Raw genomic sequence first — 21,945 nt, forward strand, 5'->3', positions numbered from 1 at the left:
TTGCTTCCAAAATGACATGATTTAGTTTGCAATTATGGGGGCACATGCTGCCCCCATTGCAACCCCCTTGACTTGTTTGTAAAATTGCCCCTCAAAATACATGTAATTACTTTTCAGTACTACCTCCATCAAGGTGACATATTTGTTAATTTGATCCTGGTCAAATTTTGGGTTCTAAATAACTGTTGTTCTAACCATTTTAGTCCCTCATCATGGGGTATTACTGAAAATAAATTGCATACATACACTGTGACCATAATTAGGTCACTGCTGATGTCCACCCCATTTAATTTGTCCAAGAACTGCCAGGAATATTTACTAATGTAGGTAAAAACTTCCAAAGCCTTTTGCATATTGGAATCCAAATACTTATTTATGAAACAGGTATTTGATCTTTTTCCATCCACAATGGGCCTGAATTTGGGGTCTTTCAACCCTTTGTGAATCTTTGGTTGTCTGAAGATATTAGACACCATTGGGTGTTCATTTCACATAAAAATATTCTTTTTCATCTATTTGTCCTTGGTACAGCACGTCTTCTAATAACATGTCTATCTTTTTATTTGTCAAATTAATTTCATTCAAAGAACTTTCTACATAAGTTCCGTCCATAAGCAATACAGTCATTCAGTCCAAATAATCCCCTTTGTCCATAACAACTATGCCATTACCTTTGTCCGGTTTCATAAACCGGACATTTTAATTCCTTATTAACTCATTAATTAACTTCTCATCTTCACCGGTCATATTTTTTATTGTTGTTTTCTCTTTGCCTCTCTTGTTATTAAAGTGTTGTGTAATATCTTTCTCACATATTTTTTTTCAAACAGACCTATCAAGTTGTTTAAAGGGGGATTAAATATGCTAGGCTTGTTCAACATGCCATTTGAATCCTGCTGTGTACCTGCAACACTGTTAATCCAGACTTTCAGGTTTAATTTTCTAGTGAAATATTTCAAATCAATCAATGTGTTGATAACATTCCCTCTCCTACAAGGAACAAAAGTGAAACCTTTTGCTAAGAAATTGGCATGGGCTACATTTAATACGGTATTAGAATAATCATAAATTTTTTAATCTCCCTTATTATTGTGAATAATAACTGGTTCTAATCCACCATGTACATTCTCTTGTTCTTCTAAACAGCACATTAAAATGTCTAAATCACAAGTTTCAAACTCACAGCCATCTTGTGCCATGAAGAATTGGCATTCATTAATCACATTTTCATCTAGCACACCCCATGTGTTGCTATTGCCTTCATCATTAGATTCCCTTAAACTTGTACACTTGCAACATCCTTGATTTATACTAGAGATAACACCACCCTTCCCCTCACTTGTGGTCACAGTTTCAGCATAAACTTCGTCCAATGATGTTAAATTTTCACAGTCATAGTCAATAATGTCATTAAGTGGGCTACTTACTGATGGTAAAATACCAAAAGCCATATCCATTAACACATCTGCTAGGGATTCCGATTTCTTGTCATTTTTGGTCTTGCCCCCTGCCTCACATAGTCCCGGTAAATATTCCCGGAAAAAGGCTGCTGTTGGTTCTTTCCTCGTAATCTTTCAGAATGCCGTACAGTTTCATCCATTTCGGTCGCAGAATGGAGATGCTGATGCTGTTCCTGCAGATGTGTCTTCGGGTCGTTCATCACTTTCTGCCCATTTCTCATCAGCTGATTCGCTCGCTGCCCTTGATGAACTTAATGACCGTTGGAAAGTGGATACACTGTGTTTAACACATATTCATTAAGATCTCTTTTAATTTTATTCACTTTTCTAGAAAAAAACAGTGGAACATACATTTTCCACAGTGTGGAAGCCATTATTGTGTGAAGTTTGAAACTGGGAAAAAGCCAAGTCACTTAATATACTACTGTTTTGCTCATCTAGATTTTTTACAAGAATGTCCAGTTTCCATTGATTGTACTTTATCATAATTCTCATCAGCTCTATGCCTGAACAATCATACAATTCATGTAGTTCCTTAAGCATTTCAATGTCCTCATTTGCACCATTAGGGTATCTCCACAGTCTTAAACCCCGAAGCACCTGTCCCAACTCTATATTTCTGTATAGATACGCATTTTCCATCTGTAATTTTTTGTATGCCAAAAGATCTAAACATTTTTAGTTTGTCCTGAATAGTTCTGTTTGTTCTAAATCCAAATTTAATAAAACACTTCCTTCATTAAACTGAAACTTGTTTACCTTCCATAAACTGATGTCATCACCATTCATATCATTATTTGTTGGGTTGTTTTGCCCTCTGATACTATTCCCATCCTGAACCGAATGTTCAGGACTTGAGTTCAGTAGAACATTTTGTGTTGGCTGGGTTAAAGGGTAGCCAAGGCTACCAAAAATGTTATTGGAAACATTTTGCTTGTCCATTAAAGTCTTAATTTGAGTGGTGTGAACAGCCAGCTGCTAGTTTATTTGCTGCCAGAGCTCTAAAATCTCTCCATTTGGAGCTGACTCTTCCATGCTGGTCAAAAAACACCAAGTATGTCTTTGCAACAACAATAAACTGAAGAACCAAACCAGCAAATGGAACAAACAGGCATGATGTAGAAATATACCACTTTAACAGCCCAAAAACCAGAGGTTAAACAATATTCCACAAGTTAAGCGCTTTCTTCCCCAACTGCAAGGGACTTCATCAGAACAAATGAATGTAACATCCCAGCCATTTTTATGTGTGTAACCCACCCCGATTAGTCATGTTTAATTGTTTAATTTAATAGAAAACTTTAAAACATGAAAAGTAAAACATAATATAACAACCTATAAATGCTAAAATGTGTTCTATGTATAAATTAAAACACTATCCTAAAATACTTTTTAACTTAAAAATACTAGCTATGCTATTCATTTCATTAATTCCTGGATACTCCACAGCATTCAAACACAGCTGCCATTTCAGGTCACTGATGTCTAAATGTATATCTAGACATTTTCCCTGTATGTCCTTTTTAAGCTGTTGTATTACCAGGAACTTAAAAGTGTGTTCTTTTTAGTCCTGCACATGTTTGCTCAGGGCACTAGTTAACCTACCTAAGAACAACTGGGATATTTTACAATTTGAATCGAATGTTGCACTTAGAATGGGCAAAATTCCCAGATTGGTATACAGGAAGGACTGGTCATTCAAAGACATTTTGGAATTTTGGAAACAAATTTGGCACCTGAATATTGTAACAGAAAACTAGGTAATTTTAAGTGCAACAATTGTATTTATTACCCCTACATTATGGAGACTGGAGGACTTTTCAGGCTGAACAACAGGAATATTTTTATTAATGAACATTTTAACTGTAATAGTGTTAATGTTGTATACATGGCGAAATGCCAACAATGTCCCTTATTTTACATAGGAAAAACTTGTAGAAAATTCAAGAACAGAATTGGAGAGCATTTGAGCGACATAAAATACAGTAGGTTAACTAGTGCCTGAACAGACATGTGCAGGACTAAAAAGAACACACTTTTAAGTTCCTGGTAATACAACAGCTTAAAAAAGACATACAGGGAAAATTCCTAGATATACATTTGGACATCAGTGACCTGAAATGGCAGCTGCGTTTGAATGCTGTGGAGTATCCAGGAATTAATGAAACGACCAGCATAGCAAGTATTTTAAAGTTAAAAAGTATTTTAGGATAGTGTTTAATTTATACATATAACATGTTTTTAGCATGTATAGGTTGAGTTATATTATGTTTTACTTTTCATGTTTTAATGTTTTCTAATAAATTAAATTAAACAATTAAACATGATTAATTGGGGTTGGGTACATACATAAAAATGAGTGGGATGTTACATTCATTTGTTCTGATGAAGTTCCAATGCAGTTGGGGAAGAAAGCACTTAACTTGTGGAATATTGTTTAACCTGTGGTTTTTGAACTATTAAAGTGGTGTATTTTTACATCGTGCCCACTTGTTCCATTTGCTGGTTTGGTTCTTCAGTTTATTGTTGTTGCAAAGATGTACTTGGTGTTTTTTGACCAGCATGGGAGAGTCGGCTCTGAATGGAGAGATTTTAGAGCTCTTGCAGCAAATAAACCAGCAGTTGGCTGTTCACACCACTTAAATTAAGACTTTAATGGACAAGCAAAATGTTTCCAATAACATTTTTGATAGCCTCAGCTACCCTTTAACCCAGCCAACACAAAATGTTCTACTGAAATCAAGTCCTGAACATTTGGTTCAGGATGGGAATAGTATCAGAGGGCAAAACAACCCAACAAATAATTATATGTATGGTGACAACATCAATTTATGGACGGTACGCAAGTTTCAGTTTAATGAAGGAAGTGTTTCGTTAAATTTGAATTTAGAAAAAAAACAGAACTATTCAGGACAAACTAAAAATGCTTGAGAAAGATCTTTTGGCATACAAAAAATTACAGGTGGAAAATGCGTATTTAGACAGAAATATAGAGTTGGGGCAGGTGCCCTGGGGTTTAAGACTGTGATGATATGCTAATGGTACAAATGAGGACATTGAAATGCTTAAGGAACTACATGGATTGTTTGATCGTTCGGGCATAGAGATGATGAGAATTATGATAAAGTACAATCAACGGAAACTGAACATTCTTGTTAAAAAACTAGATGAGCAAAACAGTAGTATATTGAGTGACTTGGCTTTTGCCCAGTTTCAAACTACACACAATAATGTTTTCCACACTGTGGAAAACGTATGTTCCACTAGGTTTTTCTAGAAAAGTGAATAAAATTAAGAGATCTTAATGAGTACATGTTAGACACAGTGTATCCACTTTCCCATGGTCATTAAGTTCATCAAGGGCAGTGAGTGAATCAGCTGAGGAGAAATGGGCAAGAAATGATGCAAGACCCGAAGACACCTCCACAGGTACAATGTCAGCATCTCCATTCTGCAACCAACATGGATGAAACTGTACGGCGTTCTGAAAGATTACGAAGAAAAGAACCAACATCAGCCTTTTTCTGGGAATATTTACCAGGACAATGTGGGGCAGGGGGCGACACCAAAAATGAAAAGAAATCGGAATCCCTAGGGTTTATAGATTCATAGGTTCATACTAGGCTATCTGCCCTAGGGCATTTATAAGCCTAGCCAGAATGTGTTTGGCTTTCACCACCCATTTTAAATTTATTTTGCTATGCCCTTTTTCGAGGTTAGTATACTGTGCCTCTGTCTAACAGTGACACAGAAGTGATACCCGGGGTAAACCTATGATCTCCCATCCACTCATCAAGATTCCTCTTGAAGAGTCAATGAGGGACTCTGCCTAATCTGGACTGGGATTTTATTCCAGAGTGAAGGGAGCCTCTGGGTTATGAATCTGTCCCTCCAGCATGTCCTATTTATTTCAGTGCTGAGGTTCAAGTCTCTCGAGCGCGTAGCTCGATGGGATTTGGATTTTCTGAGGTGCAGCATGTCCAGTAATTCCGGGTTGGACATGGCTTTATACGTCAGGCACAGATCGCCTCTGAACAGGTGGTATGCCACTGAGTAGAGCTGGAGTTTCTTTAACCGGGCAGCATATGGCATCTGTTTGAGCCCTTTGATCCTCTTGGTGAGGTACTTTTAGGGTCTTTCCTGTTGCTGCAGGTGTCTGGTAAGGTACATCCCAAAAGGGGCATTGTACTCAATTATGGGCCTGATGAGAGATGAGTAAAGAGGCATGATGACCTCCCCTGATCTAGATGTGAATCCCTTCATGATTAGGTGGGCTATATAAAATGTTTTTCTAACCACTTTGGCCATGTGGTTGTCAAATGAGAGATTGCTATCAACTTGGGTCCCCAGGTCCCTAATTACTTCTTCTGTACTTAATGGATTACCACCTATGTGGTAATTTGTGAGCACTTTGTTTTTGCCAAAGGGGATGACTATACACTTCTGGCATTTAGCTTGAGGCCATGACTCTGGCACCAGTTGTCTGTTTCTATGAGGCCCTTTTGGAGGATGCTTGTGTCGGCTGGAGAGTCAATTATGGTGCCCAATTTGCAGTCATCTGCGAACTTGGTCAGACACAGTCCTTCCATGTTGGCCTGTACCTCCGAGAAATATATACCAAACAAGAGAGGTCCCAGGACTGAGCCTTGTGGGACACCACTTATAACTGGTTTGAAGTCTGACATGGCTCCAGCAATTCTAACCATGTGGGTTCTGTCCTTGAGCCAGTTTGCAATCCGTCTAGTGACATAGGGGTTTATATTTAAGCTGGTGAGCTTATCTATAATGCCTGAGTGGGGTATTGTATCGAAGGCTTTTGCAAGGTCCAGGTAGGCTGTGTGGACCACCTTCCCCTCATCAATGGCCTTGGTGACTGTTTCAAAGAAATCAACCAGGTTTAAGAGGCAGGATCTGCCCTTAACAAAGCCGAACTGGGTAGGATCCTATGTCTGTAGGTCCCCAATATCTTTATTTATGAGATCCATGATGATCCTTTCCATAGCTTTGCAGACCAAGCTAGTCAGGCTTATGGGGCGATAGTTTCCAGGATGCGTTGAGGCACCACCTTTATGGAGAGGGACCACTGTTGCTGTACGCCACTCTTTGGGTACATATCCTGTAGTAAGGCTGAGACTGAACAGTAGTTTTATGTTTGGGTTTAGCTCTTCTTGGAGTTCATGTAGGATGCAGCCTGGGACACCGTCTGGTCCCATTGATGCTGTGTTTTTTGCTTTGGAGAGGGTGGCTCTTACCTGAGCATCTGAGATGTGAGGGGGGCAGCACTCTGCTGGGATAGATATTTGCCCTTTTGGTGGGGAGGGGGGGGAGAAGTTTGCACTGAACCTGTCAGCTAGGATGTTGGCAATGTCTGTGGGTTCAGTGTATTTTTTGTCATTTTGGACTAATTCTGAGCATATCTGGGAATTACCACCCAGGTTCCTAACATAACTTAAGAAAGCCTTGTGATTATCCTTAGCGTCCTGTGCAATTTTTCTCTCGAAGCTTGCCTTAGACAATTTTATGAGTGTCCGTAGTTTTTTGCTAATACTGATCAGTGATGCCTTCCCTTTTTGGGATTTTGCTCTATCATTTAGTAGCTTCCTCCTTCTATTGTATAGTTTGTTTAATGCTGGGGTCCACCAGACAGGACATCTGCCTTTGGAGGATTGGGTCTTGGTTTTATTTGGGACTGCATGATCCATGCATTCCTGAAGGTGTTCATAGAATGCATTTATAAAGGATTCTGTGGTCTGGGCCATATTTTCCACAGGCCCGGGGGCTTTGAAGGATTCAACCTTGGTCTTGAGGAGTGTGAAATTTGCTTTAGAGAAGTTTTTCACTGTGGTTTTCTGTGCAGGGGGTGGGGTCGGGATGTGAATATCCAGTGAGATTAGTTTATGGTCTGATCTTACCAGTGAGGGATACACTTCTGGTCTGGAGCATAGAGTCCCCATGTTGGTGATGATCAGGCCCAGTATGTTTTCCCCTCTTGTGGGAGTGGTAACAAGTTGTTCCATAGCATTTGAGTTTATAAATTCTAGGAACCTTTGGGCTAGGGTGTTGGAGCTAGAGTAATTCTTCCAGTCTATGTTTGGGTAGTTGAAGTCGCCCAATATAATGGTGTTTGGAGAGACCTTCATATTTTCCAGTGTTCTCAGGAAGGCTGAGTGGGGTTCCTGGGTTTGGGAGGGTGGCCTGTAGCAGGCTATAAACTGGAAGGCAGTTTTACCCACTGTTAGTTGCACATGGATAGTCTCTGATGCTTCAGGCTTTGCCACCAACCTGGAGGTGTGGGTATCTTTGATGAATATCGATACTCCCCCTCCTTTTGTGGTTCGGTCTAAGTTTTGGGGCCGAAAAGCATGGTATGAGGTATAACCTGGTAGTGCTGGGGTGCTCTCGGGAGCCCTGAACCAGGTTTCTGTTACTGCACAGATATCGATGTTCTCCATGCTAAGGAGAGTTTCGAGTGCATGCATCTTGAGGTTTAGACTTCTGGCGTCGAGTAGCATTACTCTTAGTTTCTTATCCCTTGTGATACCTATGGAGGTGGGTTTGTCTTTTGAGCCTTGCCTAAAAAGGCACTATGGGGGTAGCAAGAGCCTTTGCCAATATCTGAAAGCCCAGGGGTGACAGGTGTAAGCCGTCCCTAGTGAAGAATCGTGGCTTGTCGAGCATATCATCCCAAGCTGACAGGCATTGGATCCCCTTTGAATGACACCAGTACTTAAGCCAATTGTTGAAATTGATCATCTTGTCTTCATATTGTGGCATCATTCTTGGTGAGGGTAAGATGCTACTCAAGGTCAGGGTCATACCAGCCTGGGCTACATGCTCAGAGAGCTCCTTTATGTCTCTTTTCATGTAGTCCAGGGAGGTACATCTCAGGTCATTCACACCAGCATGGACAATGACCGAGTCATATTTGTTCTTGCCTTGGAGTGACCTGAGTGCATGTGTTATGTGGCGGATCCTAGCGCCCGACAGGCGGCTCACCGTGACCCTCTCCTTGTTCAGCCTGGTGAGCGGGACGTCAGTGTGCCTGACGATAGAGTCACCTATTACAAGTGTATCAGGTGTGTTGTTTAGTCTTAAGGGCTGTGACTGTTTGGCACACTGGCTTTGTGAGATATGTGTTGCACGTGTTTTGTTTTGGGGTAGCGGTTGCTTGGGTGTCTGCTTTGGAGGTCTCTGCTGCTTAGGCAGATCTTTATTTAGAGCCTCTGAGTATGTTTTTGTGGGATTATGTGTTTGGTTTGCTGTCGTGGTAGGTCTATGTGAGACTGGAATTGTAGTGAGTGTGGTTTCCTTCTCCTCCTGATTGGTTATGCCAGTACTGAGTTGAGAGAGCTTAGCATCCAGTTTGGCTATATGGTTGCATCTCTCACATGTGTTGGAATTTGTTGGGAGGAGGAGAGGGTTGTCTGTGTACATGAGGCAGTTGTAACATTGCCTCAAGATTCCCAGATTCACCAGCTGGACTGGAGAGGAGATTGACAACTGACCTTTGGACATGCTAGAATAATATTGGGAATTCCTTAATAATTGAAAACAAGGACCAGTGGGGAGTAAGGGTGTAGTGCTTTTAATTTTTAGTGCTGACTTATATAATTGCTTTAGTGAACAAGTGCCAGGTAACTTAAGTGCAATGTGTTACAGGTAACTTAAATGCAAAAACGACAAACAGTAACTTTCTTTCAAGTGAAACAAGGAAATAAGTACAGTAAGCAATACAGATATCACTAGTGATCCACAGAAGCACTGAAAAGCCGCGTATTAGGTGGAATTAGCATTCCAGGGAAATAACAAGCAAACAAACAACAAGCATATAAACAAAGCTAGATTCAGCAGGCCTGGATCTAGTCTATGCTACAGCAAACAAGGTGTACCAATTTCAGTAAGATACAGTTCAGATATTCAGGCACTATAAACCTTTAACCAGAAATTCCCAGCTCAGAAGGGCAGAGTCCAGCCTCTCCTCCCACAAGAGTGCAGACCACGAACCTTCTTAATGTAAAATAACTGGCCTGAAAGCCCAAGTGCTTAAACCAGAATTAATACACTTTTAGAATAACAGACACTGAGCCCTCAAACAGCAGTTCACAACCTAGAAGGATGTAAGCTACCTGTTCTGCCACTACAGTGCAGAACACAAACCCTCTCAGTGCAAAACAACTGGTCCGAAGCCCAAGTGTTTAAACCAAAAGGCTTAGAATGAGTTACACCAAGCAGTAATAAATACAACTGAGTACTTTTAAGATGATGCAAAAGTAAAATAAAGTAGGTAGAAACACAAGTACAGTAAAAGCAGATGAATTTTTTTTTCTGAACAAGTGCTGAGATCAAAGAAACAGATTTGAGTGCTGAAACTAGAAAACTGGCTAGTTATAAGAAAAAAAAACTAAGCTAGAAGGCTTCCTTTCAACACAGAAGGGCTTGAGGGCTCAGAAGCCTACAAATAGTCTATACCACTTAACAGGAAAGGCAGGAAACAAGCTTAAATTTTTTTTTTTTTCCCAGATGCTCTCTTTGTACACAGTAGGAGTGCCTGAAATCAGAATATGATCTCACTGCACTCAGTTGAGTGAGCAAATGAGATGGGCCCAGAAGGAGTATCCAAATACAAATCTACAAGAGGAACAAAAGTGAAACCTTTTGGGGATGTGTTAATGGATATGGCTTTAGGTATTTTACCATCAGTAAGTAGCCTGCTTAATGACATTATTGACTAAAACTGTGGAAATTTAACATCATTGGACGAAGTTTATGCTGAAACTGTGATCACAAGTGAGGGGAAGGGTGGTGTTATCTCTAGTATAAATCAAGGATGTTGCGAGTGTACAAGTTTAAGGGAATCTAATGATGAAGGCAATAGCGACACAAGGGGTGTGCTAGATGAAAATGTGATTAATAAATGCCAATTCTTCATGGCACAAGATGGCTGTGAGTTTGAAACTTGTGATTTAGACATTTTAATGTGCTGTTTAGAAGAACAAGAGAATGTACATGGTGGAGTAGAACCAGTTATTATTCACAATAATAAGGGAGATTTTAAAATTTATGATTATTCTAATACCGTATTGAATGTAGCCCATACCAATTTATTAGCAAAAGGTTTCACTTTTGTTCCTTGTAGGAGAGAGAATGTTATCAACACATTGACTGATTTGAAATATTTCACTAGAAAATTAAATCTGAAAGTCTGGATTAACAGTGTTGCAGGTACACAGCAGGATTCAAATGGCATGTTGCACAAGCCTAGCATATTTAATCCCCCTTTAAACAACTTGATAGGTCTGTTTGAAAAAAAATATGTGAGAGAGATATTAGACAACACTTTAATAACAATAGAGGCAAAGAGAAAACAACAATAAAAAATATGACCATTGAAGAGGAGAAGTTATTGAATGAGTTAATAAGGAATCAAAATGTCTGGTTTATGAAACCGGACAAAGGTAATGGCATAGTTGTTATGGACAAAGGGGATTATTTGGACTGAATGACTGTATTGCTTATGGACAGAACTTATGTAGAAGGTTATTTGAATTAAATTAACGTGACAAATAAAATGAATGTTATTAGAAGACATGCTGTACCAAGGACAAATAGATGAAAAAGAATATTTTTTTAGGCGAAATGAATATCCAGTGGTGTCTAATGTCTTCAGAATACCGAAGATTCACAAAGGGTTTAAATACACCAAATTCAGGCCCATTGTGGATGGAAAAAGATCAAAGACCTGTTTCATAAGTAAATATTTGGATTCCAATATGCAAAAGGCTTTGGAAGTTTTTACCTACATTAGTAAAGATTCCTGGCAGTTCTTGAACAAATTAAATGGGGTGGACATCAGCAGTGACCTAATTATGGTCACAGTGTATGTATGCAATTTATTTTCAGTAATACCCCATGATGAATGACTAAAATGGTTAGAACAACAGTTATTTAGAACCCAAAAATTTGACCAGGATCAAATTAAAAAATATGTCACCTTGATGGAGGTAGTATTGAAAAGTAATTATGTGCATTTTGAGGTGCAATTTTACAAACAAGTCAAGGGGGTAGCAATGAGAGCAGCGTGTGCCCCTATATTTGCAGACGTAATCATGTCATGTCATTTTGGGACCAAAAATACAGTTTACATCAGTGATACCATAGATTTTTTGAAGTTCACTTATGGGTATCATAGAAAAATTATTACCTATCTGGATGTGGATTTAAAAATTGACCAAGATGGTAAGAGTTTTATTACTAATATTTACAGAAAACCGACATTTTCCAGCTCATACCAAGATTATGACAGCTGGCACCCGCACCATCAGAAGAAATCTGTAGTTAAGGGACAGTTGGTGCAGGCTGCCATGATGATTAGCCAGCAAGAAGATTTCTTAAGAGAAACAGAGTTCATAATCCAGTTATTTGTTCAAAGGGGTTATCCTAGTAGTCTATTGAATGAAATTTGTATGGAGGTAAAAAAATAAGTGCAACAATGGGATTTACAAGCCCATTTTAGGACATAAAACTAGGACATCACCAGATAGGAAAATTTTAAGTAAATGCAATGTGGTGATGCTGCGGTAGCGTTGTGGCCTCACAGCAAGACGTTGTCCCGTTCGATTCTCAGCTAGATCGTCTTCAGTGTGGAGACATGCGTGAATGGGCTTACCTTAGTTGAAGGTTGTGCATCAGGGCCGGCAACTTGGCACGTAAAAATCAACTGCCAATCATTAGCGGACCGGAGTTCCTCTGTGGCGACCCCTAACCGGGAAAAGCCGAAAGAAACAACAACAACAACAATGACATTCAAACTAGTTTAATTATTACTTTTAACCAAGATGCAGACATCATATTTTATATTATCAAGAACAACTGAGATATTTTAAAAGTTGAATCGAATGTTGCACTTAGAGTGGGCAAATTTCCCAGATTGGTATACAGGAAGGACAGGTCATTCAAGGACATTTTGGAAACAAATTTGGCACCTGAATGTTGTAACAGAAAACTAGGTAATTTTAAGTGCAACAATTTTATTTATTGCCTCTACATTATGGAGACTGGAGGACTTTTCAGGTTGAACAACAGGAATATTTTTATTAATGGACATTTTAACTGTAATAGTGTTAATGTTGTATACATGGTGAAATGCCAGCAATGTCCCATATTTTACATAGGAAAAACTTGTAGAAAATTCAAGAACAGAACTGGAGAGCATTTGAGTGACATAAAATACAGTAGGTTAACTAGTGCCCTGAGCAGACATGTGCAGGACTAAAAAGAGCACACTTTTAAGTTCCTGGTAATACAACAGCTTAAAAAAGACATACAGGGAAAATGTCTAGATATACATTTGGACATCAGTGACCTGAAATGGCAGCTGTGTTTGAATGCTGTGGAGTATCCAGGAATTAATGAAATGACTAGCATAGCTAGTATTTTAAAGTTAAAAAGTATTTTAGGATAGTGTTTTAATTTACACATATAACACATTTTTAGCATGTATTGGTTGAGTTATATTATGTTTTACTTTTCATGTTTTAATGTTTTCTATTAAATTAAATTAAACAATTAAACATGATTAACTGGGGTGGGGTACACACATAAAAATGGCTGGGATGTTACATTCATTTGTTCTGATGAAGTCCCTTGCAGTTGGGGAAGAAAGTGCTTTACTTGTGGAATATTGTTTAACCTGTGGTTTTTGAACTACTAAAGTGGTGTATTTCTACATCATGCCTGCTTGTTCTATTTGCTGGTTTGGTTCTTCTGTGATAACATTCTAGACATTGTATCTGAGTTTAAAAAAAAAGATCAATACGTGTGTGTGTGTGTGTGTGTGTGTGTGTGTGTGTGTGTGTGTGTGTGTGTGTGTGTGTGTGTGTGTGTGTGTGTCTGTGTGTGTGTGTGTGTCTGTGTGTGTGTGTGTGTGTGTGTGTGTCATTATATATGCTCATATATTCATCCACCTGGTGAAAAAAAAGTAACTGTTTATGTTAAGTGGCAGGACTGGGTAAAGTTTTGTATAAACAGTATTTGTACTGGTGTGAAATGCTTAACCTAACCTTTTAAAATATATTTACTATATTAATTCTGCTTTGTGCTTTATGTTCTTCAGCTTATCACTAAGTTATCATATTAGGCTTCTGTTTTTACTTTATTTCTAAAATGGAAGTACCAATTAAAGAATCAAGTGAAATTAACATTTTTTAATTTCCGTCTTCATTTTCATATTTATAAGATGCATGTGTATGTTTACCAACAGTGAAAAGAAGACTCCAGAATATGTCATAGTCACACTTTTGGTACTTAATGATGCACTCCCTAAAAATACACGGAATTTATGTGAAATATATGATTATTTCATTATATTGACACCCTTGGGTGTGTTCTTCATTTTGTAGTCACGTGGTATTTTGGGTTATTGTGTTTATGTGCTGTTTCATTCACTAACATTTTTTTCTTTAGTTGCAAGCGTATGCAAAAGATTATCGTGGTGAGGATCTGGAACGCATTCTTAATCTTACAATCAAAATTATTGATGTCAATGACAATGCACCAGTATTTGCAAAGAGAATTTTTAATGCTGAAGTGGAAGAATTAAGCAGCATACGTAAGACACTATTTTATATTTCTTTTGCATGACATTTTTAATGCATGGCCAAGCTATGAGACAACTTTATGTTTATGTCACCAAACCTTGTGTGTAAAATAACTACTTGGCTTTAAAAAAAAAAAAAACTTAAATTTTCAACAAAAGATTTGTTTTGGCCATTAGCCTCACAGTCAAGCGTCTCTAACACCATACTGAGCTAGTCGTTGGCCCATCTGGCATGTTGTCAGCAAACTTTATCATCCCATGGATGCCTCTTCCAGTTCAGGAGAATACCTTTCATTAACCATAGCTTATGACCAGGCAGTGGATATGACAGTCAGGTGGCAGTACACTATCGCTTATGATTCACTCAGATTTTTTTGTTTTTAATTCACTCCTCATTTCTGGTAAGCTGGTAAGCTGGTGACATACAGTTTCTGCTACACGCAGTCTCAGTGTGTTCCTAGTCTTTAGTGCCCAACCCTTAGCTAGATGGTTGCATGCTCCTTGGTGGACTGTTCTTCCAGAGCATTATGCTTTTCTTGTTATCTGTCTGGTAGATGTTCCAAAACAAGATCATAACCTGTCACTGTCCCTGAAGGAATAGGCAAGCAGACAAATAGCTTTCCACTCCTCCATCCCAGCTGACTCCTATAGCACCTACACCTGCTAATGGAACACCGGTCCTCGAGGCAGTCATCATGGTCCTATCCCTATTTACAAAAGAGCCAATGAGAAGAGAATGTTTTAGCTGCATGTGCTAACTTCTTGGCTGATTTATTTATATTATTACTAACATAATTTGCTTTTCATTACAGTTTTGCCTATATAAGAGAAGAAAAATACATTAATATGGATAGTGCAGGTTAAAAGGTATACTTTAGTTGTTCTCCACAGACAAATGACCACAAAGCCATCCACAAGTTTTTTATACAATGTTGCTGAAAGAATTCAAGAACTTCAAATTATGGACAGGTTACTTTGATTTATATATAGGGTGCTGATAAAAATAGCTTTTATATATGAATGAAAACCTTTCTTTCACTGTACTACTTCAACAGTTCTGTCCTTAGTCTTTCATAGCATCTCAAAAATATTCTACTCTCCATCCATTAGTGCAATGTCTCTCATTTTCATCATATATATATACATATATATATATATATAAAATATATATATATATACACATACATATATATCGATACACACACACACACACGCACACGCACACATATGTCTCTCCTCTCTCTCTCTCTCTCTCTCTATATATATATATATATATATATGTATATATATATATATATATATATATATATATATATATATATATATATATATATATATAGATTTACTATGACAATATCAAATTACACAACAAAAGTCATTCACATCTGCAATTCAGTTGTGCGACGTGCAGCATATCAGTTAGGACAGAATGTCAAAGTGCAGATAGCGAAGCATTCAAATTCGCACTTTTGACAATCTGTGTTGCATGTCACTACTACATATCACATACTAGAATGGTTTTGCAGAGGGGGCTATGGCCCCCTGCAGCCCCCATGTGGGGGCTGCGCCTCCCACAGCCCCTGCAAATATTATATTCCAATTCTGAGATTGCACTACAGTGGTGAAAAGGGTAATTTCCCAATCCCCACTGTACGGCAATCTATAATCATAACTACGATAACATATATATGCAAAGGCACAGTGCCATTCACTAAACTGCACACTCACACTAGTGTGGGTAAGTAAAAACAGGAATCAGCCAACCGTGGTTCAATCTTCCCATTTTCTTCAAACCTGTACTCGTAATTGTCATAGTGAGCCTATATATATATATATATATATATATATATATATATATATATATATATATATATATATATATATATTATATGTATGTATATGTTTGGGCATGTCCTGACATATGGAGGAATCCTTGGTTTTGGCTATCCAAGCCTGGTGGGGTACCAGTATCTGCTCTCCAAGAATGACAAGGAAGTATAGTGAAACACTCCAAAATGAAGCTACAAAGTAATGAACAATAGTAACCAAATATTCCATGTTAAAAAATGATGTATGCTACCTCTGTTCTAAGTACCCAAGAAAAAAGAAAAGATCAGACGTGTTAAGGATCATTTGATTGTTTATTTCCCTGCATGATGAGTGCTTTTATCATATGACATATGCCTTCTGCAGATTATATCTTTGAAACAGGATATTTAAATGATGTAGCAAGGGGGGCATGAGGAAAGCAGTCAGCCTGATTGGATTCAGTGGTAGTGGACATCAATACCACATAAGACACAATTCTAGTTACAGTCAATGTTGAAGCCTTTTATACAGCACTGCCTCACTATTACTATATAAAACCAGCAGAGACTAAGGTAACAGGAGTTTGCCAAGTGAGCTGGAACATACCATAAAATGTTTACAGACCCTATTAGAAATAAACTAATTTAGATTTAACAACCAACTATACAAGTATACCACAGGTATTGCCATCAGGGGCTGCCATGGCTCCAAGTCTAACTAATGTAGCCGTAACTAAAAAAGAAGAAACCATCTACAATTCTGAATTTCGAAGCTATATTGTCTGTTATCTTCACATAATTTATGACTTACTCATTATCTGGAAGAGTAATTGAGGAAAAACACCGGAATTCCTCAATTACATAGATAGTTCTATGAATTTCCTGAAATTTATGACTGATTACAGCACAGAGAAGGTCAATTTGATGGACTTGACCATCAGCAAATCAAGGCAAGTGAGCTCCCTCACTAACAACTTATATAAAAAATACATAAGGGTGAATATGTTCCTACATGGTACCTGCATGACCCTGATTATTACCAAACTCAACATTATTAAATCTTAGGGAATGTGGATAGCATGGGTATCTAATAAATTAATGACTTCATTGTGAAAATTAATGATTTCAAAAGGGTCTTCTTCCTGTGAGGTTTGAAGCAAATATGCTCCACAGCATCTAGACCTAATCATCGCCTTAAAACAAACTGACAACCAGGCCATCCCGGACCCCCCCCCCCACCAACAGATAGCATTATTTATTAATTAATTAATTTATTTATTTATTTATTTATTCATTTTATTTTACATTTGTTAACCTGGCTAGTCCAACTGGATATATTTCCATTTTCAGTATAGGCCCGGGGAGAAAAGCTCCAGTAGCAACAATTAAAAAATGAAATTAAAAATCAATATTATTACATAGTAAATGAAAGGATTTCAATAAAAAAGATTACTAAAAATACAGGAAGTTAATAAGAATACTAAAAATACAGGAAGTAATAATAAAATAAAGTAGGTATTTACAATAGTAAAGGTGACAATATGTACAGGAATAATTTATTATACAGTGTGATTATGTGGGCTATCAAAGCATCAAGCAGGATAGATTACACCAGTATGTTGAATTTTGTTCAGCAGTTACAGTCCTGCTTCCAAGGAATGTGAATTAAAGTTGTGGTTCAAAAGGAAAAATATCAGTAGTGAAGCAGAAGGTTAGTCAGGGTTGCTGCAGGGGCATAACCAGTGTGTTTTGAGGTGTCTTTCGAGGTTTTGTTTAAAGAGAGGCAGTGATGAAAGTAAAGTTAGTTCATTAGGCAGTAGGTTCCAGTTTTTTCCCACAGAGTTGGAAAACAGAGAAACTCCAGCCATGTTGTTAGACTTGCTTATGCTAGTAAGAAGTTTGCTGGAAGACCGTAGAGAATTTAGATTTTTGTAGGGGATTATGAGATTGGAGAGTATAGGAGTGTTGTTAGGTTGATAAAATATCTTGTGGGAAATGGTGAGTTGGGAGACTTTCAGTTGGTTTTGAAATTCAAGCCAGCCTAGCTGTATTAAATTCAGACAGTGGTGAGTTCTAAATGGATTGCCGGTGGAAAATCTGTCAGTGTTATTATAGGAATTAGTTAGTTTGTTAAGATTATTTTTTTTTAGGTTAGTATATATGGGTGAGGCGTACAGAAGAGTTGAAATTAAATGGGAGTGTGCAATCTTAGTTCTGGCTATTGGAGTTAGGAAAGGTTTAATTCTATATAAGGAGCCTATTTTTCTGTTGACAGTTTTTATGGTGTTATTTATGTGGCTGTTAAATGTAAGGTTATTGTCAATAGTAATTCCTAACAATTTAGTGGTAGAGTCGGGGAATATAATTGTGCCATTATTGGAGATGACAGAGAAATCTATGGGGGAGGACTTACTGGTCGGTGTAAAGAGAAGGAGCTTAGTTTTTTTAGCATTGAGAAGGAGGCAATGTTTTGTGAACCATGTTTCAACTATGTTAAATACATTCTGAGTTAGAGAATGTAGATCTGATGGGGAGTTTGCTGAGCATACTAGTGTAGAATCATCTGCATATTGAATGCAGGTGGCTTGTGGAATAGCTACATGGAGGTCATTGACAGGACCTAGAATAGAGCCCTGAGAGACTCCGAGGGTGACTGGCAGAAGGGATGATATATTATTTTCCCAGAGAACTGCCTGTTTCCTAACTGCCTGTTTCCTATTGGTAAGGTAGGACTTGAACCATTTAACTGCCAGACAGTCAAGAGAAAGGGATTCAAGAATGTTGATAAGATGGGCATGGTTTACCATGTCAAAAGCTTTTGAGAGGTCAATAAAGAGTGTAGATGAGAGGTTGTTGTTATTATGATTTCTATTGATGGCTTCTGTAAAGCATAATAGGGCAGTTGTGGTGCTCTGGGATGGCCTAAAGCCATGCTAGCAGTTTGCTATTATATTATGTTGAGATAAATGGTTTAATAGTTGTTGGTGAATGCATTTTTCCATAATTTTTGCTAAGGGTGATAAAAGAACTATTGGCCAGTAGTTAGAGTAATCATTTGAGCTACCCTGTTTGTGTAGGGGATAATATGGGAGATTTTCCAGATGTCTGGAATGATTCCTTCTTTAATGGTTCTATTTATGAGGATGGATATGGGATAAGAAATTACTTTGGCTGCTTTTTGCAGGTATTAAGATGGTAGCTGGTCAGCAGAAGGAGTACAAGGTTTAAGTTTTTGGATGAATTAGTAGATGAGAGTGGTTGAGATGGGTTGCAGATGGAATGTTGGTAGAGTGCCAGGTATGGTGGTGGGAAGGCCTGAGTTGTCAGGGATTAGTTGACTGGCTAGTGATTGTATGGTCTATGTGAAGAAGGTATTGAAGGTATTGGCAGTTTGGTGGGGGTATTTGGTTCGGCCTGAGATGGGGTAGGTGTGCGCAAGTGGCCTGGGAATTCAGAAGCTCCTAACCAGACCCTAGGAATGAAATCCGAAAATGTAGCATGGCTATTACCTTCACAAGGATCACTTGATACAAAGGAAAATTATACAGGGCAACTGGATAATTATTAATTTAAGCAACAATCTAATCAACAAAATATAAAAACTCAGCCCCCAGCTTTGTTTTTTTAAAAAAAGGAAAATATTAGGGAGTACGGTATCTTAAAACAAAAGTACTAACAAAACAAATGAGAAAGGCACTCTGCAATGCACAGAGAAGAATTGCAACCTTTGCAAATGCATGAGTGGGGCCGGCCATTCCTACTGTTTCAAAACGGGTTAAAAATTCCACAGCAACAACAGGTCTGATTGTAACAATGAAGGGGTCATATACAGTGCTGAATATACTAGATGCCCTACATTTTATATTGGAAAGACAGTGAACAAGTTTAAAATAAGTATTTCCCAGCATCTATCCAGCATTAGGCACAATATTACTAGAAGTGCCCTGTCCAACCAAAACCTAGAAAAGACCAGGACATAATACCTTCTCTTTTCACATAATGAATCATGTAAACAAGATAGAGCTTAATGAAAACAAAATTCACCTTTGGTAAAAAGAAAGCCTGAATGGCAGATCCACTTAAATGCCTGCATTAAACGAGGGCTCAGTACCAATTACTCGTTTAAGTGTCTTATATTTGAGAAGTGTGAATCACAACCTATTTTGTTAAAGTAGCCACAACTCTAATACTACAAAATGACCAATTGAAGTAATAGCCATCTCTCCCTCACAGTACTACACATTTCAGCTGTACTAGATCACTCCTTGACAATTCCACCAAGCCAATTACAGGATCACCATCCATTAGTAGCCACTTTTACGCCACCCCTGATAACATTCAAATAGCATGGCAGTGGCACCAGCCTTCCTTTCTGCACTAGGCCATAAAAGGAGAAGAAGGAGACTGAAGACTCAAGGATGATATGACTTGAAATCTGCCAAGGAAGAGCCCATCCAAGCTTAAGACAAATGGACACAAATCTGAACAACTACAGACAATCTCCTCCAACCAGCTCTCCACACCAGGGCAGATTTCCATATAGCAACAACATGTCTGATCTGAGCTGACATTTTACACCTCCTCCAAGATCCATCTAAATCTGTCTACTTACACCAACATTAATCAAGAGCACCATTAGAAACCACTTACACACCTATTTTATTACTTTTACTTTTTCAATGTTTACCACATTTTTTGTTTTTATCAGTGAATTTAGCTCTTTAGTGTTTTGTTTCACATTGTGGTTACTTAAATGATATAGAGATTTATTTGTTTCATTTAAAATATAAATACCTTCAACTCTTTTGATCATCTTAAAATTTAGTCTAAATTAAAAAGATTTGAGGAAGTGTACACATGGTGAGCAAAAGTGCTTCTTAAATCAAGGTTGTTAGCCCTTGATCAATGGACTTACAGACAGGAGTCACTCTGATATCACTATGTAAAAGTAATGCTCTACATGCATCTGTTATTCAATGATTTTTTAATTTATTACCATGTAAGTTTTTTTGACATTTAATTTAAGTTGCACCAAGAGTTTTTTTATATCTTAACAACTATCTTTTTTTTTTTTTTAATTCAACAAATATCTCGTTAAAAAGTATCCAGGGGTCCTTATGAGAATCCACTCCAAACTTCTATTACACCCAAGCTAGAAAATGCCCGACAGGTTTTTTTTTTAAAAAAGTGCTTATAATTGTCAGCATACTATAGCTATGGCCAGCCAAGCTCAAGGGATTCTTTTCTAATATCTTAGTTTGCAAACAATGTCCAAAAGGGTGAAAGTCTGAAAGTCTGTTCATGGATTGCTGGTGTTTTAAACTATAAGCATAATTGATATATGACAAACGAGAAGGCATGTAAAACAAGGGGAACAAGGGACAGCAGTTGACTCTGATCCTTCCGTGCAATTAAGATGATTCCATCTGCACCAAACAGATACCTGTACACCACCAGGCATCTTGTCCAATCAGGCTGACTTTCTGCCCCATACCCCCTTATTACAGCATTTAAATGTCCTGTTTCAAAGATATGATATGAAGAAGCCTGTCTTATGACAAAAGAGCACATAATACTGGGAAATAAATTAACACAGTATTCTAAATACAGCTGATCTTTTCTTATCTCTATGATACATAGAGAAGAGGCAGTATGTGACACTTTTTAGCATGGAATACCTGATCATTATTTCTCATCACTTTGCAGATGAAGCTTCATTTTTAGTGTATCCTGCTATACTTCCTATTATATCGATATAGATATAGATATAAAGATAAATATGAAGACGCTGCTTATATTCCTGGGTAAATCTATGGACTAAATCACCTCTTGTGTACTGTAATTTCCAAGTTATGTTTACATGAAAACAAACAAATGCCAGGCAGTCTTTCTACTGCATTTATGTGTGGGTGTGTAACCTGACTCCTGGGTTAAACTGACTATTTTCTGCTGATATGGAGACTGATTTTGCTTCATGTTATACACTTCCTTTTTCTTCCTAAACTGTGCAGTTCCCTTTTAGAGGGGTGTATGGCTTTCACTTTCATCAGAAGGTAATTGAGTTTGTTTCTTTGTTAATTAG

The 21,945-nt window shown here is 37.8% G+C and overlaps 1 protein-coding gene across 1 annotated transcript in view; it reads left to right on the forward strand.

Annotated features, from left to right (window-relative positions):
• Positions 1-21,945, forward strand: part of LOC122796735 (desmoglein-2-like) — a 1,204,637-nt gene that overhangs the window by 427,219 nt on the left and 755,473 nt on the right. The window contains exon 5 of the mRNA XM_044065444.1: positions 13,923-14,067. Within this exon, the coding sequence (XP_043921379.1) occupies positions 13,923-14,067 (145 nt within the window). The remainder of the gene's footprint in view (positions 1-13,922; positions 14,068-21,945) is intronic.

This window comes from Protopterus annectens, chromosome 3.part0 (genome assembly GCF_019279795.1).
Source record: "Protopterus annectens isolate FY-2018-M chromosome 3.part0, PAN1.0, whole genome shotgun sequence".
NCBI classification, from domain to species: domain Eukaryota; kingdom Metazoa; phylum Chordata; order Ceratodontiformes; family Protopteridae; genus Protopterus; species Protopterus annectens.